The 27,982-nt window shown below is 39.8% G+C and overlaps 1 protein-coding gene across 2 annotated transcripts in view; it reads right to left on the bottom strand.

Annotated features, from left to right (window-relative positions):
• Positions 1 to 7,456: 7,456 nt before the first annotated feature.
• The window catches only part of LOC104593331 (acyl-coenzyme A thioesterase 2, chloroplastic-like), a 53,693-nt gene continuing 33,167 nt past the window's right edge, over positions 7,457 to 27,982 (bottom strand). For both annotated transcript variants that reach the window (XM_010253088.3, XM_088892136.1), the window contains 2 exons: positions 7,922 to 8,050; positions 7,457 to 7,803 (listed from right to left, as the gene is read on the bottom strand). In XM_010253088.3, the coding sequence (XP_010251390.1) occupies positions 7,666 to 7,803; positions 7,922 to 8,050 (267 nt within the window). In that variant the 3' untranslated portion in view covers positions 7,457 to 7,665. The remainder of the gene's footprint in view (positions 7,804 to 7,921; positions 8,051 to 27,982) is intronic.

Here is a 27,982-nt window from a genome sequence, read left to right as displayed (position 1 = left end):
CATGAATTTTCAAATCCGGATATGTTTTAAAATATATTACAAAACAGTGAGCAGGACAAAAAAATCATTTTCTTTGACCAAATTGCCACTTTTATAAATCTGAGAAGGGTGGACAGAAGTTACTGTTCATTGTCTTCCTCCCCCCAAAAATAGTAAGCGAGATGCTATGATTGTATTGTGCGGGTTTCGAGCGACTATTGCTTCGATGGGTATTTTGATTCAAACCACCGCCTTAATTTACATCTTTCCATCTTCTCTGAGCTTCGACGTCTCCACAAGGGTCGGCAACGAACTTAGTGCGAACCAGCCACACAAAGCCAAACTTGCAACAATCGTTGGCCTTTCTTGTAGCTTCTTCTTAGGCTTCAAAGCATGGGTTTATGCCATTAGCAGTGGCTTTGGGGTTTTATGCTAGGTTCGATTTCGAAGGGCTATGGTTCAGTCTATTAACTACGCAGGGAACTTGTGTGGTGACCATGCTATTCATTTTGGGTCAAACCAGTTGGAATCTTCAAGCTCAGAGAGTTCAAGAGCTAACGGGAATTGCTCTTGTTGTTGACAACGAAGAAAGTAAGACATTGGAGAAACAGTAACCAGAGATGCTCTGATTCAGTATTCGGGAAGAGGAAGATGAGAATGGGCAATTTGGTAAAAAAAGTCTCGCTTATTGTTTTCGGGAGAAGGAAGATGATGAACGGTAACTTTTAACCTTCCTTCTCGATTTGATTTGTAGATTTGTAAAAAGCGCAATTTAGTCAAAAAAAAGGAGAAGAGGGGAAGAATAGATAAGAGTAGAGAAAGAATAGGAATCACAATGGGGTGGGTTTGGGGAGGGTTTTGTAAATTCAAGACTAATACCCACCTCCCTGTACCTCCCAACCCATGCCCTCTCCAAAATCCATAGCAGGTTGGATTTTTTAGAATCTAAATCCTTCCTGCACATGAAAATGCAAAACTCTGTCCATTTATTTTATATTATGTTTAAGTAATAAGAAAGTAAAATAACGTGAACAAGCATCAAAATTTTGAATTATTTGATTAAACATATAAAAAATACATAACTTATCAATTATCCTTCACATAAATTTTAAAATATTATTAAATTCAACACCTAGTACATAAGTTCACATGCCTTCTAACAATATGTGGGTTGGGGAGGGGGTTTAGCCTATACCAACACCCTATCCGTATGTGTGCGTGTTGTGAAATCTCAAAACCTGTCCCCACCCTAAAATCCATTTTTTAAGAAAAATAAAACCCTCCTTGTTGGAGTGGGTAGGGGTGGATACCTGTTGGATAGGGTAGAAATTACCATCCCTAAGAGATAATGTCGGGAGCCCAAAGCCTTGGGTTGGCGGTGTCCCCTCTCTAATTTATAGTAGGGGACAATTCAAATAAAAAATAAAATAGTGAAAGTTATAATAAATTCCTCTGTGATACAATCTATTATAATTTTATAAATAGTAAACTAATAATAGGTATTATTTTTCAAAATTCATGAATGGGTTTTGATTGGTCAAAACTTTTCCCGTACCATGTCCTTTTTACTTCATAGGTTTCTTCTAATATAAATATTATATATATATATATAATGGGTTCGGTTTTGAGTTGGTTTGGAACAGCCAAAACCAGATCCAATAATACTCAGGGCACAAAACTATGAACCAGAACCTACTCCAATGGTACAAATAATGGAAACAGAACTGTTAATGTTTGGTGTTGGATACAGGATACACCGAGGAATATTGGAAATAACCGAATAATTAAAAAATGCATTTTTATTTCAGGCAACCAATATGAGTCTCCTTAATACTTAGAAGTTATTAACTAATTATTTTTCTTTAATTTTTGTTTGATATAATACCAACAAGAAAAAAAGTTTATAAATATGGCTTTAAATGCTAAAGCATAAATCACATAAATGTTAAAAGCTAGGGATGTCAATGGGTCGGGTTAAATGGTAATATAGCTTGACCTGACCCTATAGGGTCGGGTTAGGGTTTTGATTCTTTAACTTGGGTCGGGTTCAGGTTTTGGCTGACTTGTCCCAATGGGTCATGATACCTTCATATTTATTTACATATTGATATTGGTTTTCTTCTTTTTTAAATGAGAAAAGTGACACCTTAAAATCTATAAAATAAATTTTTAACTTAAATTAATGGATTTTATGTCTTCAAAACATGTTTAAAATATGCAATTGAAATGTTACGGGTCTGGTCCGATTGGTATCGGGTTAAACCCTATAGGGTCAGGTCAGGTTTTGGAATCATGCATTTTAAACTTTAAAGTTGGGTAGGGTCAGGGTTCAAGTTGGGGTACTGGAGGGTCGGGTTAGGGTTGGGGCAAACCCATATCAAACCCAACCCATTGACATCCCTAATTAAAGCATAGTGATAACGATTCTAGTCTCTAATTTGAGCAGCCTGGGAATGATTTTTACCACATGCATGTAATTTATATAATTTTTTGGCATGTAATTTATATAGAATGAAAATAATACTAGTTTAAATTGGGGTACTTACTTTAAAAACAAGATTAACTAGTTAATTTAGTGAGTTAATAGCATCATTTAAGCTTAAAATAGTGATTAAAAAGCAGGATGCATCAATTGAGCTCACATTGACACCCCACATGCACATCTCAATGTGTGTTGGGAACATCTCTTATACTTGTCATTGGAGATCTTCCCAATACATAGTTGGGATGTGCTATGCGGTACTTGGAAATATTTAGAGAACCAGATTGGACATAGGACTAGAAAATAGAGATATATAAATACTATATATATTATATCTTGCATTTTTTAATATATTTACATATGTTGGATAGATGGCAAGTTATTTACTTTTTAAAATAAATGGTCAGGGTTTAAGTCTTCTAATTTTCATTTTCTATAAAATACGTGTATAATAAGATAATATATACAATAAAGAGTCATTAATTAATAAATAAAAGGATGAATTAGTGATAATTAAGCAATATATGAAGATAAGGGGTCATGGGTTAAAATTTTGTTAGATTTATTTTAAAATTTCAATCACTTAATAGCTCAGACGATTTCATGAAATTGGTATTGGTTCATTGGTTTTTCGGTTAAGCTGACCGATCAACCAATTTTCACCGGATTTTAGCAAATACAATAAGGATAAAAGACTTAAACTTCCCTTGATTTTTAATCTAAATACTAAGACCACCCTTCTTTTTTCAAAATGAACCAACACCTCCCTTGGATGATCTGGTTTTGCATTGAAAAAAACAAGTATGATTGCATTTGCATTGAAAAAAACCTAGAGGTAGAGCACCAATACCCCTACAACAGAATAACCCCAACATCCCATACTACTGAATATGGCAAAAAGTTGATCCAACCTGCGAACCTGAGCCAACCCAAATCAAAAAAATAGGGTTAGGGTCTCATATTGAACTACCTGAATTTGAGAATGACCCGACCTGACCCACGAACCTGAGCCAACCCAAACCAAAAAAATAGGGTTAGGGTCTCATATTGAACTACCTGAATTTGAGAATGACCCGACCCGACCCGGAAAAACTAGGTTGGGTTGGGTCATGGGTCAACCCGTTGACCCGATTGTTAGGTCTAATTGGGACTATTTATGCATTGTTAGAAGTTTCTACTCTTTAATTTTACTATTTAGTCTTTACTCTTTATTGTTTACTCTTTTAATTGTTAAATGTTCAAGTTTTTTCATTTTATATTTAGAATTTTAAGGCTAATTCATTTAATTTTGACATTTTCATGTATTTATTCTTTATTTTTTAAATTTTAATTTTTTTTGAGATGACCCGAATTGACCCATGGGTCAACCCTAACCCGAACATTTAGGGTTAGGATCTAGCATTTGGCAACCCAACCCGAAATTCAACCCGAAGTGGCTTGACCCACCCAACCCAATTGCCAGGTCTAATAGAATGTGATCTCAAAGCACCAAACAAGACAATAGGTGTCCAACAAATTAACACCAAATTGTTCCATGAATTTCAACCCTCTGCAATTCCTGGGTCCTTATCTTAGTAATAAATTATTTTGTCAATTAAGAAAACTATGTTATTCAACTTCCGGTTCCACTAACCTTCCAGTTTCAATTTAGGCCATGTTTGGTTTGAAGGGAAAGGTAGGAAAAGGAAACGAAAAGTGGGGAAATCTATATAATTTCTAATCTCAGAACTTGTTAATCATGTTTGACTTGATCATAGGATTTGCCTTGGAAATTATATCACAACCCATAACCTTGAAATGAAGTATACATATGCATCTTAACCCATACCCCATTCTAGTCTCACAAACCTGTACTCTATGCAGATTTCTGCACCTGCACTTGAGCTCTGACACCTCACCACTTATTTAAGCACTCAAACCTATTCTTTACCTTCACCAATCTCTCCTCTAAATTTCCGTCAAATTCAAACCGAGCCCAAAACAAAACAATTATTAGAAAATGAAGGATCCGATTGTTATTGTTGTGTTGATGTTGTGGGGTTAGAAGATTTCTTATTCATTACTTGTAGTTACAAGTATCTTAAACTTTCAAAATGTGACAATTCAATACTCGAACTTTCAAAATGTGACAATCCAGTACTTGCCGTTAAACAGTCTGTTAATCAGCCGTTAAGTGACATTTGAAAAGTAAAAAAATATCCTAAGAATGCCATCTAGTTCTCTTTATCAACCATCCAAACATTGACAATAAAATAAATAATCCTAAATTCTAGATTATTCTAAACAGTCACCAACTTTTTTGAATAGAAGAGGGTAGAATTTGGGACTATTCGATTTTTCGTCAACGTTTTGGATGGTTGATAAAGAGAATTAGATGGCATTTGAAGGGCATTTTTGACTTTTTAAATGTCACTTAACAGCTGATTAACAGACTGGTTAACGATAGGTACTGGATTGTCACATTTTGAAGGTTTGGGTACTAGATTGCCGCATTTAAAGTTTAGGGACCAAATTGTCACTCAAGCCAAAGTACAAGGCACTAATTGGGACACGGATATACTAAGGATTTCGTTTAAATAATTAAATCCCACCACCTACTAGTTGCTTGGATCCCATTAATTTACAAGATCCAGGTAAAATATCAAGGGTTAATATCTTAAGGGTCCGTTTGGTTGCCGATAAAGGATGGGATGGGAAGGGAAAATTTATTTTCTCATTCCTACCGCACTATGTTTGCTTGTTGAGACTAGTTATCCCATCAAATCTATTCCCAGTGTTTGGTTGTTGAGACTAGTTATCCCACCCAAACCCATAAATTACTTGCAATTTGCATAAACTGCTTTGATTCCTGAGGTTTCAAATTCCTCCTTTTGCTCATCACAATTGACAAAAAGGTGCAACCTAGATAAGTTTGATGGAGAAATAACAACAACGCCTCTATTTGGGAAAGAACAAATTGATTTCTTTCTGGGAAAGAACAAAATCAAACCTAGATAAGTTTGACGGAGAAATAACAATAACGCCTCACATAAATTTTAAGAAGAAATGGCAATCTCAACAAGTTGATTTCTTTCTGGAAATCTGAAAATCCTCGAAGAGAATAGTCTATACCTATGAATTCACTAGATTGTTAAATCCAAAAAAATGAAAACCTACTCATAACTTACATTTGTAGTTAACCCGAAAAACTGAAACTATCGGCGTCTCTATTCCCTTCAACCGGAACCAACAATTAGAATATGCTCTGTTTACTCAAAGACCTTGTAGTCTCTATTGGAAACAAAAGACTCACTAGAGTCGGTTTCTCATTCCAGAATGGAACTTGCTTCCACCGGAATCTATTTTGCCAGAAAATCCTGAAAGACGATGATCTGCTTACTTGCTATTTGGAGATCTGAAGCTCGACTGGAGAGAGAGAGAGAGAGAGAGAGAGGGGAAAGAGAGTTCACGACGATAGAGACGATAATAGCAAGAGGGAGAACGATGAGTACTGCGAACCAAAGGAGTTCCAAAAGGAGGTGACCACGTCGGCCAAGCTATCGGCATAGAGGGAGAACGATACTGTACGTATGAAATTGGCAAGCAGGTCGAAGGAGTCCGAAGCGATGGTGGGGAAGAAACTGGCAAACGAGTTCTCAGGCTCTTGGAAACGGTTGGAAGAACAACGGTAAGCAAGTGCAGAGAGAGGAAGTGCGATCTCAGTGAAGGTGGCGATACCTTGCCTTCGACGATGAAGAAGACTTCGCCAGAGAAGTTCTAACCATTGTAGGGGTGTGGTGCTCGGTTGGGAGACCAGTTCTTGTGCTCTCGATGTTTCTTTCTCACTCTCATCGCAGAGGTTTCATTTCTCACTGGGGTCGCACCTATTTGGTAAGACCCCGCATCCCAAATTTTGAGAAGAGATTTCTCCTTACATCTCACTCTTTCGCCCAAAACAAACGTAAAAAAATAAGAATCTTAAGCGAATACTCCTATTTTTTCATCCCAGTCACACAAACCAAACAGAATATAAACTCCCCTTCACTTTTTTAACATTCTCTCAAAACTTGCCCCAAACACTTTTTGAGCCGATCATTACAAGTTGCTATTTCTACCAACTGTAAATACCAATGATCAATTTCATTAAAAAAAGCATAATACACTTTTCTAGTTTAAATAACTATCTTATACGATGTGATAAAACACATTTTTCAAAAATTTGTATTGATCAACTCCAAAAACTTCATTTAGAAACGGCAATAATACTAAACACAACCTTAATTTTTATATGACAAAACTCAAATTATTTTTCTCACCTGTTTTTCTGCCTATTTGTTGTTCACTCATCTCACAGCCCTCCACCGAGGCCCACCAAGAGCACAATTTGAGTGAATGAATGGGCTTATTTTAGAAACTTTTGGTTCAAAGGGCAGAGTTGAATAGAGGATTATCATTGTAATCTTGTAGGTCCCTGGAGGTATCGCAAGGTTGAGATAAGTTTAAGAGAAAGGACTGTATTAGGTGATGTTTGGTACCTTTTACGTTTATTCAGTAAACGTTTATTGATGTTGCCACATAGGCATCATCTCAGCATTTTCTCTCTCTTCTTCTGCATACATCGAAAATGTAAAAAGTGAACTTTGGTTTATGTGCTTGCCAGCTGTTTGTAGAAGTTATTTTTTGAAACTTCCACAAATGGCAAGGCATTTATTCACTGTTATGCTGAAGTGGCACCTAATGGTGCCCAATTGTCATAAACGGTTGCAATTATTGCATTTCTCGGATTTACCAACAAATAAAGTACAAACGTTTATTCAATAAACATAAAAAGTACCAAACACATACTTAATGAGAACAACCATTATAATAGATTGAGCTGCTGATTTGTACAACTCAGGTACTGGGCCAATCATGAAATGCCGCATAAGCCTGCCATGTGGGACTTGTATATGGAGTTAACCTGGTATTTGTGATTGGCCCAGTAATTAAGAGAACCCTAGAGGATTCAACTAAGAATGACAGGATATACAATGCATTGATGACATTTTGCAACTTGTACATGATGCCATTAAGTTTCCAATCCTGAAATCAGGTCAAGCTATAGTTCATTTTAATATCTCAAGGTAAGATAATGCTATCTTGCTACATAATAAATCTTCAAGATGTTCTAATTTCTCTTTATCTTGTCTTCCCTAGTAAAATTAATTTACTCATGGCTAAACAAATTATGAGTTCTCAGCGTCCATGCGTTCAAGCACCCGCCGTGCCTCCTCTTCTGTTGCTGGAACAACATTCCGAATCTTCAATCCATTTTTCATCGCATCAGGACGCACAGTGAATGTGAAGTGGAATGTATTTGATATCTGTTTTGCACACAAACCCAGAGAAACACAAGACATTATGGGATGATTCCAAGCTTCACGAGGATCTGAAAGAACTTGTAAATAGGTAGACACTGGACTAGGTTTTTCAGGAGTTCACCTCACTAGATCTGAGTTCTGGTCTTGTAACATGAGCTACAACTTCAATATTGATGAGAGGCTGCTCTGGGTTGTGAAGTTCTGTGTAGAGAACACACGATTTGAAGCGCAGGAAATCTCCAACATCAACCTGCATCAGCAGAATATGATAACTCCTTTAATATTTGTTTGTCATTGTTTCTAGTCCTAAAGGAATCATTGATAAAATGGAAAACAACAGTACTAATGCAGGAAAAAAAAGGCTATCTAGAATCTATCAGAAGATTAGATGGGCCCAACATGTGGAAGGCATGTGCAGGGAAGTGGTAAATGATAAAATATGGTCCTTGAAATGAGAAAAGTAACAGAAATAAAGAAGGCAATGTTAAAATTGGGTAAATGTTTAACACTGAGAGGTTAGAAGTGTACTATAGTTTCATTTTTGGTAGGGTAGAAATGAAATCATGTCATTTCATTACAACAAAATGGTAGCTTGATTTAAATATTTTAAATATGAACTCTATCTCTCACATGATCCAATGATCTACCTTTCCATTGCATCAGGTCTCATTTCATCATTTTGACCTTTGTTTCAATTACATCACGTTTCATTTCATGTTTTTGGCCTTCATTTCAATTGCATCAGGTCATTTTAGAATTCTCCCTCATTTAGTTGCTCTATGTAGAGAACACTGATGTGGGTCCCACAGCTGTGGTCCCACTCTGTCCGTAGGGTAGAATGTATCTAGTCATAGCTGATGGTCAATCTGTTATTCTGTTATTCTAGTTGTTATTTACTTTTCAGTTTTATATTGTTGTGTGTTATGATGTAAACACCAAGGGCAGATGTGTCCTTTCATGTAACTAGCATAACATATAAATATTAAATTGAAGTGGCGGCGGCAGAATATTGAGATTCTGTTCTTTTCAAAGCCTGTGTTCTACTGCTCTCTCACTACTCTTTCTCCTCTTTCTTCTTCACTTTCTCTTCTTTTCGAACCTGAAGTTTCTTAGTGATCAAGACTGATAGCAGTCTTGAACACCTACATGGTATCAGAGTCAAGTTAGGGTTTCTCATGTGAGTCTAATACCAGCCAACCACATGAGAATCTCCTAGGACTGGAAGCTGAAAAGGAGGAGTTCGCAGACTGATTCTTGGAGATCGCCAGAAGTGCTAGCAGCTGTTGGAAGCTTGTAAGAGTGTTGGTGGTCAGGAAGGATCAGAGAAGACTAGGGTTCGGGTAATCTTAGAAGGCAGCGAACATTTTTTCCTTGTAAGTTATTTATTTTCTAAGAGAAGTTCCATCAGAGAAGATAGGTTGGACCTATCTGGAGAGGGAGGCCGAACCATTCTAGGGTTTTCTCTCTTCGATTCACTAGGGTTTTACAGCAAACCCTACTATTGGGCCGAACTGTCTCAACTTTGTTTCTCTCTGCTCTAGGGTTTGAAAGTGATCTTGCGGCAAGCCCTAGTGTTAGATTGAACATTGTGATCTACCTAGATCTGTCCTCAAGTTTATTGTTAGCATTGATCAGATTCTAGGGTTTCTTATTAACCCTACTGCAAGTCTATCTATACGGTACTGATTGGATTGTGCAACTGAATTGTTCACTTTAAGGACTGATTAAAACCCTAACTTTGCCAAGCATATCAGACCTACTTCTAAGCTGTTTTTCAGAGTCTTTTGGGGTTTTCGAACTCTCTTAAGGGGTTAGAGCTCTACGGACAGCTACTGTTGTGTTGGCTAGTTGGTTTCAGATCAGAATTATCCCAGTTTTGTGCACATACACTGTGAATACAGATCAGGCCTACACTGTTTTTTGATTGTGATTGGTAGTCCAAGTGCTGTTTTGAGACTTGACAGAAATGGAGCTTAAAAATCAGGCAGAAGGCAGCCTTGGGAACATCAATTATGGTAGTGTTTCTAAGATGGGTGGTCAGATTACAACCCTAAAGTTTGATGGATCAAACTATTTGGAATGGGCCCAATCAGCCATGATGGCTATTGGGGGAAGAGGTAAATTATGGTACCTCTTGGGAGATATGAAAGAACCCCCCAAGGGAGACCCGACATATACCAAGTGGATCCAAGAAAACTACTTGGTTATGACATGGCTGTGTAATTCTATGCAGCCTCATATTAGCCGGAATTACTTGTGGGCAAAGACAGCTAAGGAGATATGGGATGTTATGAAAGAAACTTATTCCCAACCCCTTAATGTTGCCAGAGCATATGAATTGAAATGTGAAGTGACAAATCTTAAACAAGGAGAGAGACTGGTTTCAGTATATTTCTCTACCTTGCAGTCCCTGTGGCATGAGATTGATCACTTAGAGACTCTTGAGTGGGAGAGTCCCAAAGATGCACAGATATATAGAAAGCAGGTTGAGACAAACCGGGTATTTGAGTTTATGGCAGGCCTAAATTCAGAGTATGATATTGTGCAACAACAGATTTTGACTAGAGACAGTGTGACTCTCTCTCAGGCAATACTCATTCGTAAACAGTGAAGAGACCAGAAGGAAAGTTATGATGCAACCTCAGCCCCCCACACCAGCCTTTGTAGCGGTCACACCCAAATCAGGGGGTGATTCAGAGAAGGACAGGAGGAAGGAAGACAAGAAGGATGTGGTATGTGAACATTGTAAGAAGCCCAAACATACAAAAGAAACATGCTGGAAACTGCATCCTCACTTGGTCCCTGCGAAGTTGAGAAGCAAGAAGGGCACTGCTCATGTGGCCGTGAACACTGATTCAGCATCCTCATCTGGCACAAAAGGAACATCTTTAGAGACCTTAGCTGCAGTTCGGGCTGCCCTAATACAGTTAGAAAAGGAAGTTGGAAATTCAAATCAGCCACCGCAGTCACCATCAGTCCCTGCCACATTTGCCTTCGCACATTCAGGTACTCGAGCTTCAGCCTACCATGCCTCAGCTCCAGGTACTACTGAACCTTGTTGGGTAATAGATTCAGGTGCATCCGATCACATGACTAGCTTGCCTTCACTGTTTACCACTTACCATTTGTCTTCTGGTAGGGATAAAGTATCTATTGCTGATGGCTCCCTGGTTCCTATTTCTGGGAAGGGTGACATCAAGTTATCAGATACTATCTCCTTGTCATCTGTCTTGCATGTTCCTAAGCTTGATACTAACCTTCTTTCAGTCAGTAGTATTACCAAGCATATGAACTGCTCAGTAACCTTCTTCCCTGACCGATGTGTTTTTCAGGACTTGGAGACGAAGAAGGTGATTGGGACTGGCCGTGAGACGAATGGGATCTATCTGCTCGGGGAGAGATTCCGTCAGGAAGAGTCGGTAGAGAAGATGTCTTTTGTTTCTCAGAGTATGAGTCCGGTTATGCTTTGGCATAACCGATTAAGTCATTTGTCCTTTCGGTCTCTAAAGAGTCTGTTTCCAGCTTTATTTGAGTCTATTGAGTTGTCTCAGTTGCAGTGTGAAAGTTGTGAGTTTGCTAAGCATTGTAGAAAGCCTTATTTATTGAGTAATAAAAGGAATGATAATTTTTTTGATATTGTGCATACTAACGTTTGGGGGCCTTATCACATCCCTTCCATGGGTGGGTACAGATATTTCTTGTTATTTGTTGATGACCATACCCGTTTTTCTTGGGTTTATCTCATGCGTTCACGAGATGAGGTACCTGCCCTGACCCAAAACTTTCACCAAATGATCCTAACCCAATTTGATGCCAAGATCAAAGTTCTCAGATCTGATAACACAAATGAATACTTTGCTAAACCATTGACATCTTATCTTCTTCATCATGGGGTTATCCACCAGAGCTCTTGCCCTCATACACCTCAGCAGAATGGAGTTGCCGAAAGGAAGAATAGGCGCATCTTGGAAGTGGCTAGAAGTCTCATGTTTACTTCCAATGTTCCTATCCGCTTCTGGGGTGATGCTATCCTCACGGCAGTATATCTTATTAATCGGGTTCCTTCCCGGGTCCCTGATATGAGGTCTCCTTTTTCCCTTCTACACCCACGTGAGGACTTGTTTTCTATTCCCCTTAAAACATTCGGTTGTACCTGCTTTGTTCAGCTTCTCGAACCCCATCACTCCAAGTTCGAACCCAAAGCCTCCAAATGCATCTTCCTTGGTTATGCACAAACTCAAAAGGGTTATTGCTACTATGATCCTGTCTCAAGGAGGAAGTTTGTCTCCATGGATGTCACCTTCTTTGAGGAGACACCCTATTATCCTCGGGTTTCTCCTCAGGGGGAGAGCAGTGAGAGTAGGGGTTTGAGTCCTTGTCTTCAGGGGGAGAACAGTGGGAGTGGGGTAGTTCCTTTACCTATTCCATTGGATGATGAGAGCTGCAATGGTGAGGGCGGTCAGAGGGATCAGGAGTTGAGGGGGAGCTGCAATGGTGAGGGTGGTCAGAGGGATCATGAGTTGAGGGTCTATCACAAGCGGTGTAGGCAGGTTGACCCCGATCATCAGCAGTCCAGGCCAGCTCCAATCTCATCTGCAGCTCCAGGTCCAGGTATTACAGTCCCAGGGCCCACAGAGACTTCCTCTATTGTTGCCATTTCACCTCCTATAGATGACCTTGACCTTCCGATTGCAGTCTGTAAAGGGAAACGACATTGTACCACATCTACAACCCACTGTATTTCCCATTTTTTATCCTATGATCGCCTATCTCCTACCTACAGGTCCTACCTTAGTTCCATTTCCAATGTCCCTATTCCAAGAACAATGCAAGAAGCCCTATCCGTCCCGGAATGGAAAGATGCAATGCAAGTTGAGATGGATGCCCTGTTGAAAAATAACACCTGGGAGGTAGTTGATCTGCCAAAGGAAAGAAACTAGTTGGATGCAGATGGGTATTTACGGTGAAGCATAATGCAGATGGATCCATTGAGAGGTATAAAGCTCGGTTAGTTGCAAGAGGGTTTACACAAACTTATGGCATAGATTACTTGGAGACCTTTGCCCTGGTAGCCAAGATGACCACTATTCGAGTCCTATTATCCCTTGCAGCAAGCCACACTTGGCCTTTATACCAAATGGACGTAAAAAATGCTTTTCTGAATGGAGATCTGCAGGAAGAGGTTTACATGCGTTTGCCTCCTGGATTCTATGATGCAGAAACAGGTAAGAAGGTCTGCCGGCTCAACAAGGCTTTGTATGGTTTGAAACAGTCACCTAGGGCTTGGTTCGATAGATTCAGACTAGCCCTTGTGAAGTTTGGTTATGTATAGGCCCAGTCAGATCATACTCTATTCATCAAGAGGGTGGAGTCCTCCTTGACACTACTGGCAGTATATGTTGATGATATTGTGGTCACAGGGAATGATAGCCATGAGATTGAGTCCCTTAAACAGCTCATTCATCAAGAATTTGAGGTGAAAGACCTTGGTGTACTCCGGTATTTTTTGGGTATTGAGGTTGCTAGATCCAAACAGGGGATCATTATCTCTCAGAGGAAATATGTCCTAGACCTGTTGGCAGAAACTAGAAAGTTAGGTGTCAAGCCTGCAGATACACCAATTGAACAGAACCACAGGATTAGTGTAGAGAGTGGGGAGCTTCTTGAAGACAAAGTTATGTTCCAGCGATTGATAGGAAAGCTCCTATATCTCTGCCTCACTCGGCTAGATATTACTTATGCTGTTAGTGTTGTCAGCCAGTACATGCATTCTCCTAGAACCACACATCTTCTTGCGGCAGAATTTTAGCCTACTTGAAGAGATGCCCGGGTAGGGGTATACTGTTCAAGAACAACAACCACATGAAGGTGGAGGTCTATACGGATGCTGATTGGGCTGGGAGTGTTTATGACAAAAGGTCTACCTCAGGATATTGTGCCCTTGTGGGAGGAAACCTTGTCTCCTGGAGAAGTTTGAAACAAAGTGTTGTCTCCCGATCTAGTGCTAAAGCAGAATACGGGTCCATGGCCAACGGAGTGGCTGAAATCCTATGGCTAAGATCTCTACTTGAGGAGTTGGGTATTGAGTATGAAAAGCCCCTGATGTTGTATTGTGATAATCAAGCAGCCATTAATATAGCACATAATCCAGTGCAGCATGACAGAACCAAACACATTGAAGTTGACTGCTATTTTGTACGAGAGAGGGTCTCATCTCAAGAGGTATGCCTTCCTTACATCACATCCAGTATGCAACTAGCAAACATCCTCACTAAAGCCGTATCAAGAAAGAAGCTAGAAGCGGATCTATCCAAGTTGGGAATGATGAGCATTTACTCCCAACTTGAGGGGGAGTGTAGAGAACACTGATGTGGGCCCCACAGCTGTGGTCCCACTCTGTCCGTAGGGTAGAATGTATCTAGTCATAGCTGATGGTCAATCTGTTATTCTGTTATTCTAGTTGTTATTTACTTTTCAGTTTTATATTGTTATGTGTTATGATGTAAACACCAAGGGCAGATGTGTCCTTTCATGTAGCTAGCATAACATATAAATATTAAATTGAAGTGGCGGCGACAGAATATTGAGATTCTGTTCTTTTCAAAACCTATGTTCTAGTGCTCTCTCACTACTCTTTCTCCTCTTTCTTCTTCACTTTCTCTTCTTTTCGAACCTGAAGTTTCTTAGTGATCAAGACTGATAGCAGTCTTGAACACCTACACTCTATAACCCTTTTCACTTAATATCGTCTGATCCGGGGCCTTGAGATCCAAACAGCTTGAGAGGGGGACGTGATCAAGATGATACAAGGGATCCAAAACTGTTCTTGCCTTTGGTTCCTTATCAAAAGTTTAATTTCCCTTAGATGTGCCTGAACTGAGATATTGCTTGACTATGTTTGTGAACCAGGCTATCACAATTTTGGAATCCCCTTCTACTATTATCTTCTTGAAGTTAGTGATTTGCCTATTCTCAAAACTTGGAGAACTGCTAATAGTTCTGCCTTCAAAGAGTCACCCATGCCCACTCAGGGTGAGCATGAGTCTGTTCAGTTCGGTTTGGCAAAACCTGGAACCAAACTTGCCAGGTTTCTATAATCGGTACCTACCTTGTCAGATCAGTTCAAGGGTGGGTTCCAAGGTCTACATAGGGAACCCATTCTTTCTTTACCACCCCTCCCCCCAAAAAAAGATGGAACACGTCATTTAAAAACTTGATAATAATGATAATGATAATTTTGTGGTTATTGGATAGACTATGAGGAGACATTTGCCCTGGTAGCCAATATGACAACAATTCGTCTCCTTCTGGCAATCTCTGCAATCAAGAATTGGCTTGTTCACCAAATGGATGTACAGAATGCTTTCTTGCATGGGGATTTGAAGGAGGTTGTGTAAATGAAACCTCCTCTTGGTTACTGTGATGAGCCCCACCTATTTTGTAGACTCAAGAAATCCCTTTATGGCCTTAAACAAGCCCCTCATGTCTGGTTTGAAAGGTTTAGATCTGTGATCACTGATGCTGGATTCATTCAGAGCTCCTCATATTATTCTCTCTTTACATTACAACATTCTCAGGGTAGTACCTTGTTGCTCTTATACGTTGATGATATTTTCATCACTAGAGATGATTAGGATTGTATACATAAGCTCAAGCACCTTCTTAGCCAATCCTTTAAGATGAAAGATCTGGGACCAGTTACATATTTCTTGGGCTTGGAAGTTCAACACAATTCTAGTAGCTACTTCCTTAATCAGCAGAAATACCCCTATAGAAGTCAACTTGAAGTTAAGCAAGGATGATGGCCCTCTTTTAGAAGATGCCACCTTGTATCGTCAGCTTGTGGGCAGTCTTATATACCTCACAATGACATGCCCAAACATCTTATATGCAGTCCAGATTGTAAGTCAATTTGTATATGGTGCATGTCAACCTCACATGACAGTTGTACATCATATCATTAGATATATCCAAGGGACAATTTCCTATGGTGTGTTCTTCCCATCCACCTCATCACTTCAACTTTCTGGCCTATGCAGACGCCGATTGGGCTGATTGTCCATATACTAGAAGATCTACCACTGGGTAGTGCATATTTCTTGGTGATTCTCTTATATCTTGGAAATGTAAGAAGCAATAGACTGTTTCCAAGTCATCCACTGAAGCAGAATATAGAGCCATGTCCTTAGTGTGTAGTGAGATTATTTGGCTTCAGTCACTCCTAAATGATCTTATTATTGCTCATTCCTCTCCTGTTCCTTTATTGGTTGACAATCTAAGTGCAATCAAAATTGCTTCTAATTCTGTTTTCCATGAAAGGACAAAGCAATTTAAGTGGATTGTCAATTTATAAGAGATCTCCTTACTGTTGGCAGTATTTCATTGCCTTATATATCCTCTACTCTTTAACTGGAAAACATTTTCACAAAGGCTATGACTAGGGCTCAACATTCCTTTCTAATGGACAAACCAATGGTAGTGCCACTACATCAGTTTGAGGGGGAGTGTAGAGACAAAGACAGTGAGGGCTGAATTGTAATTTTGCTTTCATGTTGTATCATTCTTTTTACCTTGCGCATTACTTATTGTATTATAAGGACAGAAGTGTCGTTTTACATCCTTTATAAATAGCCTCTTCTTGGTGTGGTTGAGACATTAGACACACCCTAAATCTGCTGTGATCTCTCTTGTAGGAACTGCACTTACATTTTTATCTTCAAAGGTGTTCTGAAAGAGGATCTCTTCCCCCCTTTTTATTCATTTATTACCTGCAAAAGTTTCACATTTTTTTCTCCTTAAGGGTGGTATACCCCTTCTTTTCTTCTTCATTTCCTTGCATTTTTCATCAATTTTCTCCTCAAAAGTAGTCTGAAAGAGGGGTTCCACCGCCTCCATTTCTGCTCCCTTTTGTTATTTCATTTTAGCAATTTTCTCTTTGCTTTCTTGGTCTGAAACAGGGACATCATCCCGTCTTCTTGCACCCAAATAGGGGCAACGCCCTCAATTTTCTTCTTTTTATTTTTTTTTTGTTTTTTATTCCAACTTTTCTGCTGCATAAGTTCTAACTCTATTTATTCTATTTTTCTTCATACTTGAAGCAAGAACCACATGCACATTTGCACAATTTGACAAATGACTTGAGGTAAGCTGCATACCTACATACAATTAAAACTTCAAATTGAAATAGTTAGATTCAGATTTTTTTTTTATAATTAAAAAGGATCAATTTCATTAATAAAAACTAGTGCAGTTACAAGTTTACTTTGGAGAGGCACGAGCTGCGTCCTCTCCTACCAGTAAGAATAAAGACAAAAGATAGAAGACAGATTCAGTCTACAATTGAGCCCAATACAAACTTTCCCTATTTACCCCTTGCTTTGCAAAACCATCAGCCATAGAGTTTGCTGACCTCCCCACCCATTGTATTCTTACAGTCAAGCTTCTTATTAGGCAGTTGAACTTTTTAATTTCATTCTTAAAACACCACACAACAGATTCTGGATTTTGTAGCCAGCCCACTACTACCTTGGAGTCCCCTTCTATTACCATTTGTTCCACACCTATCTGCACTGCTAATTGTACTCCCTGGATAGCGGCAGCAAGTTCCGCCCTAGTAAAGTTTCCAACTCCTATGGGTCCTGAGAAAATAAGGACCACATTCCCACTCTCATTCCTCAGTACCCCTCCCACCCCTGACGGATCAGGATTACCAAGACTGCTCCCATCGAAATTCAGCTTCAAGAATCTTTCAGGAGGGGGTTCCCAAGCCATGCTCACTTTAGTTTTTTTGGATGAGCAATTAGCCACTGCTAACCAATTCCTCCACACATCATTGAATGAGAATTGATGGAATAAATCCAGTGATTTTAGCCATAAGATCACCCTATTTAGAATGCAGTCCTTCATCTCTTTTGGGCTTCTCTCATTCTCTTGGAAAATTCTGGCATTCCTTTCTTCCCACACAGACCAAATCAGCGTTGCTTTTGCACATCTCCACATAATTCTTCCTTTTCTGTGCCTCCAAGGGAAGAAAGCAGGACCAAAGAACAAGCTTGCATCTGCTGGCCTAACCAACCTGCACCCAAACAATGAGAAGAGACACTCCCATAACTCTGTAGTAAATGAACAAGATATTAGTATATGGTGACAGTCCTCACCATGTGACCTGTAAAGAATACACCAGGAAGGTGAGAGGCCCAAAAAAGATCTTCTCTTTTGTAGAATGTCAAAGGTGTTTGTTGACAAGTGTATTATATGTACTATACACAGGTTTAGTACCCGCAGGGGTATTTTTGTAATTTTTCAGTCCTATTGTGTTGTACGGCCAGTATAGTATAAATACAATGCTTCACTCAACTGAAGCAGTACTTTTTGAGGCCTCAACTCAGTTGCCTTTTCTTCTTCTTCTTCTTCCTTCCTCCTTTCTTCTTCTCCTTCTTCTCCTGCTCAACATGGTATCAGAGCAGGACCATCCAGGCCTGGAAAACAACCAGCCAAGGTCTCTCTCCACTGCTGCATAGAAGCTTAGTCCTGATGCTCGAAGACAAGGAAGAGGAAGTATTCTCTAGTGCTGCTGCTAGTCTCCACTGCCGAGTAGGGTTCTGCTACAAGAAAGCTGACTGTTCAACTTCCTAGCACAGAAAAGGGTTCTGCTACAAGTTTTTTCTTCTTCTTCCTTCATCCTTCAGCCTTAGGTGCTGGTAACTGGAGTTGCTCGGCTAAGAAGACTGTAGAAAACCATCCCAGATGTACGAAGAAAGGTTCTGATTTGAAGAGAAGTTCGAGTCCTTGACTGTACTGCCTATTCACAGTTCGGGTGACCTAGGTACTGAACTGATTTTTTTTCTGTTTATGGTTCTCTTCTTGTACGACTGTTGATGTCCCAAAATCTGAGTAGGGACTGTCCCCCTTCCTCCGATTGTGTGTTGCTCTATTCTGCTCTCTAAGGGACTGTTGATGAACCCTAGACCCTAAGTGACTGTTCGGATGCCCTGGAAAGTGGATATCAGCCGATTAGGTGTGGTGAACCACCACTCATATTGTTGTTCCTACTGAGTGTTTTTTCAGCTGAGAAGCTGTATTAAAGTTGTAAAACTGTAGGTCATTCAGACCTGGTTACACTGCAAGTGCAGTTCGTATATTGTTCTATGGACTCCTACACAGTGTAGGTCATACAACCTAGTACTGCTGCTGCAGTGTTTGTGCTTGGTTCCCTGTGAAACTGAAAATCTGCAAGTGCCTAGTTGTGGACTGTAGCAGCTCTGTAAGGCAGTGTGCCATTCTAAACCTAGAATCATGAATAGTGAAGATTCAGCTACATCCGGAATCTCCACAATGCTGAATGGAATGAGTGGGAACAGTGACCTATCCTTCCCTATGGCTGTTGTTCCTCTTGATGGGTTAAACTACCTAGAGTGGTCAAGGGAGATCAAGCTATACATAACTGCAAGGGAAAAATAGGCTACATAAATGGAAGAATCAAAGAACCAACTTCTGGAAATGCAGAACATGATAGATGGGATCAGGAGAACAGCATGGTTATGTCTTGGCTTTTGATCTCCATGCAACCGCAAATAAGGAAGAACTTCATGTGGGCTGAAACTGCAAATGAGATTTGGGAACAGGCAAAATCCACATATTCTGAACTTCGACACTTTGCCAAGATTTATCAACTGCAAGCAGCTTCATCTACTTGTAAACAGGGGGAGAGGAGTTTATCAATTTATTACTCTGACTTGACAAATGTTTGGAAGGAGTTGGACCATTACCAGAATATTGATTGGAAGTGTGATGAAGATGCAAAATTGTACAAGAAACTTGTCTCAATCCTATCTATGAATCTATCAGAGTACAAATTCTAAGTTCTAAGGATCTTCCTTCAATTCAGGAGGTCTATGCTCTTGTCCAGTTTGAAGAGAGCAAAAGAAACTTGATGAATAGCACCGGAGGGGATGCAATTGTGTTGGTGGAAAAGGGGGGTTCCTCTACTAGTGGTGGCTACAAGTACTTCATTACCTTCATTGACGATTATTCCAGATACACTTGGTATATCCAATGCGAACTCGTGAGGAAGTACCAAAAATTATCCAAGATTTTCAACGGATGGTCTTCACCCAATTTCAGACCGAAATTCAAATATTTCAATCAGACAATGCAAAAGAATTTTTTCATAGTGACCTCACGGAGTTCTTTGCTTCACATGGCTCGCTTCATCGGAGCTCTTGTGCCCGCACGCCACAACAAAATGGTGTGGCTGAACAGAAGAACCGACACCTTCTTGAAGTGGCATGAGGTTTACTACTCCACATGAATGTTCCCAAACGATTTTGGCTTGAGGCTGTCCTTTGTTCTACATACCTCATTAACCGAATGCCCTCTCGTTGGTTAGAGTACAAAGCCCCACATCAGCTTCTCTTTCCTAAGGCCCCTCTTCTTTCTATTCCTCCTTGTGTTTTTGGTTGTCGGTGCTTTGTCCAAAACCTATCTCCCACTCGGGGGAAATTGGACTCTCGTGCTATCCCGTGCATATTTCTTGGCTACTCATTCTCTCAGAAAGGGTATCGTTGCTTTGATCCTGTTTCTCGGAAATTCTATGTCTCCATGGATGTTACCTTTTTTGAGGATGAGCCCTTCTTTCCTGTTTCTCCTCAGGGGGAGTGTAGGCATGAGGAGAAACTGGTTCAACTGCCTCCTTTTTTCTCGTCGTCGTAAAGGCCAACCAGGTTCAAGTGCTGTGGAGAATCCAGAAGCCATACCTCAAATGCCATCAAATTCCTTAGGGGAAGATTATACTCACTCAGGTAACTCGACTCCCAACCTCCCTGTTGCTAATGATCTTGACCTTCCCATTGCCCACAGGAAAGGTGTTAGGTCGTGCACCACTAAACACCCTATTTCCAACTTTGTTTCCTATGAGAAAATCTCACCTTCATTTCATGCTTTTCTTACCTCCATTGACAGTATCCCTATTCCCAAGAATGTGGTAGAAACTCTCTCAGTTCCAGAATGGACGAATGCCATGAAGGAAGAAATTGATGCTCTTCATAAGAATGGCATGTGGGAACTTGTTGATCTCCCTAAGGGAAAGGATCCAGTTGGATGTAAATGGGTGTTCACTATTAAGCATGGGGCTGATGGAACCGTGGAGAGGTATAAAGCTCGTTTAGTGGCAAAGGGTTTTACTCAAGTGTATGGGGTTGATTATGCTGAAACCTTTGCCCCTGTTGCCAAAATGAACTCTATTAGAGTCCTTTTTTCTCTTGCTGCCAATCTGAATTGGGATCTACATCAACTTGACATCAAGAATGCCTTATTGAATGGTGACCTTGAAGAGGAAGTTTATATGGTTCAACCTCCCGGTTTTTTGGCTCAAGGAAGTGAACAAAAGGTGTGCAAGTTGAAGAAGTCTTTATATGGGCTGAAGCAATCTCCAAGAGCTTGGTTCAGCAGATTTCATACTGCAGTTCAGCAAAGGGGATACAAGCAATGTCAGTCAGATCACACACTGTTTGTAAAAAGAGTAGAAGGTAAAATGGCTGCCCTAATAGTATATGTGGATGACATAATTGTTATTGGTGACTGCAAGGATGAAATTCAAAGTTTGAAGGACTTTCTTGCCACTTAGTTTGAAGTGAAAGATCTAGGACCCGCAAAATGCTTCCTTGGAATTGAGGTTACCCGATCAAAAAAGGGTATCTTCATCTCCCAAAGGAAATATGTCCTAGATTTGCTTAAGGACACTGGAAAAATTGGGGCTAAACCAGCTGACTCTCCCATTGACCCCAACCACAAGTTAAGTGACAGCCAAGGTGAACCTCTTAAGGATGTGAAGCAATTTCAGAGGCTTGTAGGGAGACTGTTGTACCTCTCTATGACTCGTCCAAACATAGCATATGCTGTTGGTGTCCTCAGCCAGTTCATGCATGCACCTAGGTCCACTCATCTTGAAGCAACGGAGAGAATATTGCGGTATCTTAAGAAGTTCCCGGGTGCTGGCTTATTATTCCAAAAACATGGACATTTGAAAGTTGAAATTTACACAGATGTGGATTGGGCTGGATCTCAAAGTGACAGAAGGTCTACTAGTGGTTACTGCACCTTTGTAGGAGGGAACCTTGTTACTTGGAGGAGTAAGAAGCAAACCGTGGTAGCTAGGTCCAGTGCTGAAGCTGAGTACCGTGCAATGGCACATGGAGTAGCCGAAGGTATGTGGATAAGGAATTTATTGGGAGAGTTGGGTTTTCGAGTTGGTAAACCCATGACTCTGCTCTGTGACACCAAGGCAACTATAAGTATCGCTGCCAACCCGATACTACATGATAGAACAAAGCACATTGAAGTTGACAAGCACTTTATCAAAGAGAAAATCATCACAAGCGAAGTATGCACTCCATACATCAGCTCTGAAGACCAACTAGCAGACATCTTTACAAAAGTGCTAAACCATTCCAGACACCAAGGTCTCTGTGACAAGTTGGGCATGATTGATATCTATGCCCCAACTTGAGGGGGAGTGTTGACAGGTGTATTATATGTACTGTACAAAGGTTTAGTACCCGCAGGGGTATTTTTGTAATTTTTCAGTCCTATTGTGTTGTACGACCAGTATAGTATAAATACATTGCTTCACTCGACTGAAGCAGTACTTTTTGAGGCCTCAACTCAATTGCCTCTTCTTCTTCTTCTTCTTCCTTTCTTCTTCTCCTTCTTCTCCTACTCAACAGTGTTTATTTTCCTATAATACACTTCCTAGTAAAAAGCCATAACCTTGGGGGGAACAGGCCTGCACCAAATTTCCTTAAAAGAGAAAGGCTGGTTGGGGGTAGACTGAGTAATGGATTTAAAAAATGAAGCGCATGAAAAGGATCCACTCCGCTGGGGTGTCCAAACCCGAGTGTCATGTTCAAAAGGGTCCAAACATACTGCATCAAGTAGACTTAGCAGATTTGTGAGAGACACAATTTCCTCTTCCCTTAAACCTCTACGAAACCCAAAGTCCTAGTTTGGTGTTAATGGGTTATTCATAATGGAAAAAAACTTTGACACAACATGCTTTTTGTACCTTGAAATAAAGAACAAAGAAGAGAAAAGGTCCTTCAATGGAACTTTTCCCACACAAGTACCCTCCCAAAATAGGACTGAGTCACCATTGCAAACATCATACCTGATAAAACTGAGGAATTGAGGAAGAATGCCATGAATAGCTTTCCAAGGTGTTGCCAAGGTTGACCGCCGTGATACTCTAGCATCCCATCCGTTTTCTGAGCGGCCATGAATACTACCCACCACCTCATGCCAAAGTCTCTCTCTCTCTCCATTGGCCACCTCCATAGTCACTTCCCCAGCAATGCTTTATTTTTTTTAATCAAATTCCCTATCCCCAAACCCCCTTCCTGTTTATTCCGGCAAACCACCTCCCATTTTATCAAGTGATCATTTTTACTCTCCCCCGGCTCCCACAGAAAGTCTCTAATTAGCTTCTCTAGCTTCTTAGCTTCCCTAGGTGGTATCCTAAACACAGACAGGAAATAGGTTGGTGAGTTAGCAAGTGTGGCTCTTATCAATGTGATTCTATCCCCCAAGGATAAGTAGTTTTTCCTCTACGAAGTTAACTTCTTTTGGAACCTCTCTACCACTGGACACCGAAAGCTACTCTCCCTAGGGTTTGCCCCTAACGGAAGCCCCAAGTAGGTCATAGGCCAGGATGAGATAGAACAACCTAAACTTCTTGCTATAAACTCCACCTCCCTATCCTCCAAGTTAACACCAGCTACACAACTCTTTTCGAAGTTGACACTCAAATTTGACAACCTCTCAAAGCTTCTAACAAAATCCTTGAGGTTCCTCACTCTCTCAATATCATCCCCGTCACAGAAAATCAGAATATCATCTGCAAATTGGAGATGGGTGACCGGAATACCATCCCTCCCTATTCTCCACCCTTTGATCACATCTTCTCTATCAGCTTTTGAGATGATTCTACTAAGCACCTCTGCTATTAAAGTGAAGAGGAAGGGTGATAGAGGGTCCCCTTGCCTGATACCTCTACAAGCTGGGAAGAAGTCCTTCACCATTCCATTAACCAAGACGGAGTAATGGCAAGAACTGATACATCCATAAATCCAACTACACCACTTATTCCCGAATCCACATTTTCTCAATACTTCTACCAAAAAGTGCCAGTCCACCAAATCATAGGCCTTTTCTAAATCCAACTTACAGATAAAGCCTTTTCTTTTAGATCTTCTCATATCCTCCACGCACTCATTAGCAATTAGGATCTGATCTGCTATCTGTCTCCCTTGTACAAAGGCTCCTTGTGCTTGGCTTATTAAGGATGGGAGAATTGCTTTAAGCCTCAAAGACAACACCTTAGCCAGGATTTTGTAAATGCTAGTTACCAAACTAATTGGCCTGAAGTCCTTAGGTTGGATAGCATAGTTAGATTCAGAATTTCATATTTATTTTACTAATTACTATTTAGTACTTACTAGTTAATGACCTATTCACTATTTGGTATTCACTATCTCAGAAGGGATAAGGATTTATGGATTTCCTATTTCTCATATTTCATTGCCTAGGTGTTGCCTAGGCACCTAGGCCCCTTGTGGTCACCTAGCCTCATCTAGGTGCCTTGAAAACTATGATACCACCATGACCAGACGAGAAACCACCTCCAATACCACAACAATGACCAAGTAAGAAACCACCATTTCCACCATGTCCTCTAGCTCCACAACCTCCATTCCTGCCACCATGAACTCCTCCTCTTGTCACACCTAAAGTAGACCTATCAAAAGTAGTAACTGTATCTGTAGATCCAAGAAAAACTCTATGAAGTCTGGAAAACACCTCCTCAAGAGAGGGAAGGGATGAACTATCCAATATCTGTGCCCGGACATGTTCATATTCTTGCTTCAATCCCAAGAGAAACCGTGTAACATCCAGATGCTCCCGCTGTTGTTTCTGAATCTTAATATCAAAGGTGAAGGCCTGATAAACATCAAATACATTCCTAGTGTTTCTCATACTAGCATAATAGTCCTCAAGACTTTGGTTCCCTTCTTGTAAATTGAAGTAATCATGATAGAGTTGATACACCCTAATAGTGTTATCTTGACCAGAATAGAGTTTCTTGGCATGCTCCCATATCTCTTTGGCAGAACCCAAGAACATAAAATTCACTCCAATTTTGGGCTCTATACTGTTCCACAACCACGTCATAATCAAGGCATTTTCTTGTTCCCAAATCACTATTCCTGGCCCATTCAGCTGATGGCTTGTCATCTTTCACATACTTTGCCATACCCTTGGCTCTCGAAAAACCTCTACTGACTTGGCCCATAGCATATGATTCTCACCATTCAGCTTAATAGATGTCATTTGCACATTAGCATAATCAGGTGAAATCACCACACTTGACTTCTGATCACTATTTCCTGATGTTGCCATAATGCTGTCACCACTACACAATCAACCCATTGGCAACCTGCAGCTTTACTTCACTAACAATTCACAAACCACACTTACTAGGATTATTATACCCACACTACTGCATCACATCAGCCTAATCACCAAGCACATAAAGCTGTCCAGCTCACACGCAGAAAATATTCATAGAGAAATATGATTACAACCAACTTGTAACACATCACATCCACCATTAAACAGAACCCCTGTTGGTGACTACCAGTAGAGTGAAAAATTAAACCACCACACTAGCACCAAATCTGTCACGCAATGTGACAGCAATTAATCAAACAAGAGGCCCAAAATAAAATCACCCCCACCTGTGTAATTTCAGGTCACCACCCAGATAGAAGGGAAGAAAAACCAGGAAAATGTCACAGCTTGCCCTAGATGAGATCACAACCTTCTCCAGACAAGTTTAGAGAACTCTCCAATGCTCTGATACCATGTAATAATGGTTCAGACTTCCTACTCTGTCCAGAAGTAGAAGGGAAACACAGCTACATTGGGTATATTCCAAGAAGAACTGAAGAAGAAAACTCGAGAGAATAGAAGAGAGAACTGTTGACTGGAGAGAAAAGAATGTCTCCCCAACCCAGTCAGCCAACTATTTATACTTTACTAAATCCAATACAATGACAACTATGTCCCTAATTAAGTATGGACCACAAAAATTAAAAGAGACTAATTACATTACAATAAAATAAAAGATAAAAGACTAAAACACCCGTGATTACTAAATATGTTGGCTGTTTACACTTGCCTACACCTATACCCATGTCACTCTACTGTGACAATGAGGCTGCTATTAACATAGCCCATAATCTTGTGTTACATGAGATAACAAAGCACATTGAAGTCGATAAACACTCACTTAATCAGAGAGAAACTTGAAAAGAGATAGATTGTAATACTTACATCAATTCAAATCAACAATTGGGTGATATGTTCACTAATGGTGTAAGATTCACTACTCTTATAGTATGTGGGTGCCTAAAGTACAAAAAATGGAGAAATGAATAAATTGAGTTTTTTTTTTTTTTTTGAATTCTTATAGCTTATCCTAAGAGCAATGAATCCTAGAGTGGTTCCAGGCATTCTACATTTTGTGAATTTGGGTTCTCTCTCTCTCTCTAATTCTACCAGCATTCATTCTTCATCAAAATTAATTTATTCAACATCTCTAAAGGACTAAAATTGAACCAGGCAGACTTTCTACTCAGTCTACATCTTTTAAATGACCTACACTAGAATAGCAAAACAAGAAGAGAGGAGAGAAGAGGAGAGAAGAAAAGAGAGAATGGAACGTAGAGAAGAAAAGTGTTATCTCAATCTAATTGACCCACTCCTTTATTATAATAACTGAAAACCAGAATTATGAAATTACCGCTACAGCCCTATTACTAACTATCAATTCCATACTACGTTGAAAACTAAACTACTCTTAATTTAAATATCTCCAACGCTCCTATAACTGTCATATACTCCAAACTTGTTACAAATGAAATCAGGTTTCCTCCAACTCAAGATGACAATTCCTAGTGTTGAAGTTTGACCTGCCATAGAATTCTGTCTTGTTCGTTGACTGTAGAGTAAAGTAGACAGCAAGAAGTAGGAGAGGAAAGAAGAAAAGAGAGAAGAGAGAGAAGAGAGAGAAGAGAGAAAGGCTGGTTCGAATTAGGGAAAAAAGTTAATTCCTTGATTCGGCCAGACCTGTTATTATATTATTAACTTATTGGAAAAGACTTGAGTGCCCTTCTTTAAGTAAGAGGCACTCGAACTAATATAACAGTACACATCAGCATTCTCAACAAGTACAAAGACTGAAATACCCCTTCACTAACACCACTAACACCTAGTAAACAAATCAGCCAACTAATGTCACAAATGGAGTTTGACACCTCTCCATTTATAATGTTATTCTTTATAAAATGGCAGTCCACTTCAGCATGTTTGTGAAATACAGGATTTGATATAATATGAACAATTGCCTTATTGTCACAGAGCAACTTTTATGTAGCTCCACCTGATAACCAATCTCTTGTAGGAAACTCTTCAACTATGTTAGATCACAAGTCATATGATCCACTGCCCCATACTTATCTTCTGCACTGGAGTGGACCACCATTCTTTACCTCTTACTCAGTTACTCATAAAATAGCTAAATTATACCCCCAAAAAGGTACAATGACCTGCATTAGAGCACCTATCAGACAGAAATCCTGCCTAATCAACCATCTTTATATCCTTCAATAAGCAATTGACCATTGTTCTTGCATAATAGACCATGACCTGATGCTCCTTTCAGATAGAGTGCTATTCAAATGAGTCCCAATGTGGAATTCATGGTGATTGCATAAACTAACACTCACGGAAAAAGAGATATCTAGTCATCAAACAGTTCCTCTTGGTATATAGTCAATTAATATTAGATCCATTGGTGTTTCAACAGGTTCAGTTCCTAGTAAAACTATTTCATCAAGTCCAAAATATCCTCCCTGACAAATTAATCTTACTTCTTGGCTTGGAAACTTCAATACCCAAGAATCAAATTGGATTCGTTATCTATTTGTAAAATCGAATTTGAACCTAGGTCCTATTATCCTATCAGATTCTACTTGAATTTGAGTATTGGATATATCCTAAAAAATCAAATTCAGATATACCCCTACTTGAATTCGATTTGATACATTTGCATCCCTATGTAAACAAA

The sequence above is a fragment of the Nelumbo nucifera genome, chromosome 7 (genome assembly GCF_055504915.1).
Source record: "Nelumbo nucifera cultivar China Antique chromosome 7, China Antique-T2T, whole genome shotgun sequence".
Classification (NCBI taxonomy): domain Eukaryota; kingdom Viridiplantae; phylum Streptophyta; class Magnoliopsida; order Proteales; family Nelumbonaceae; genus Nelumbo; species Nelumbo nucifera.
The sequence above is the reverse complement of the archived record's forward strand: the minus strand, read 5'-3'. Positions and strand labels throughout refer to the sequence as shown.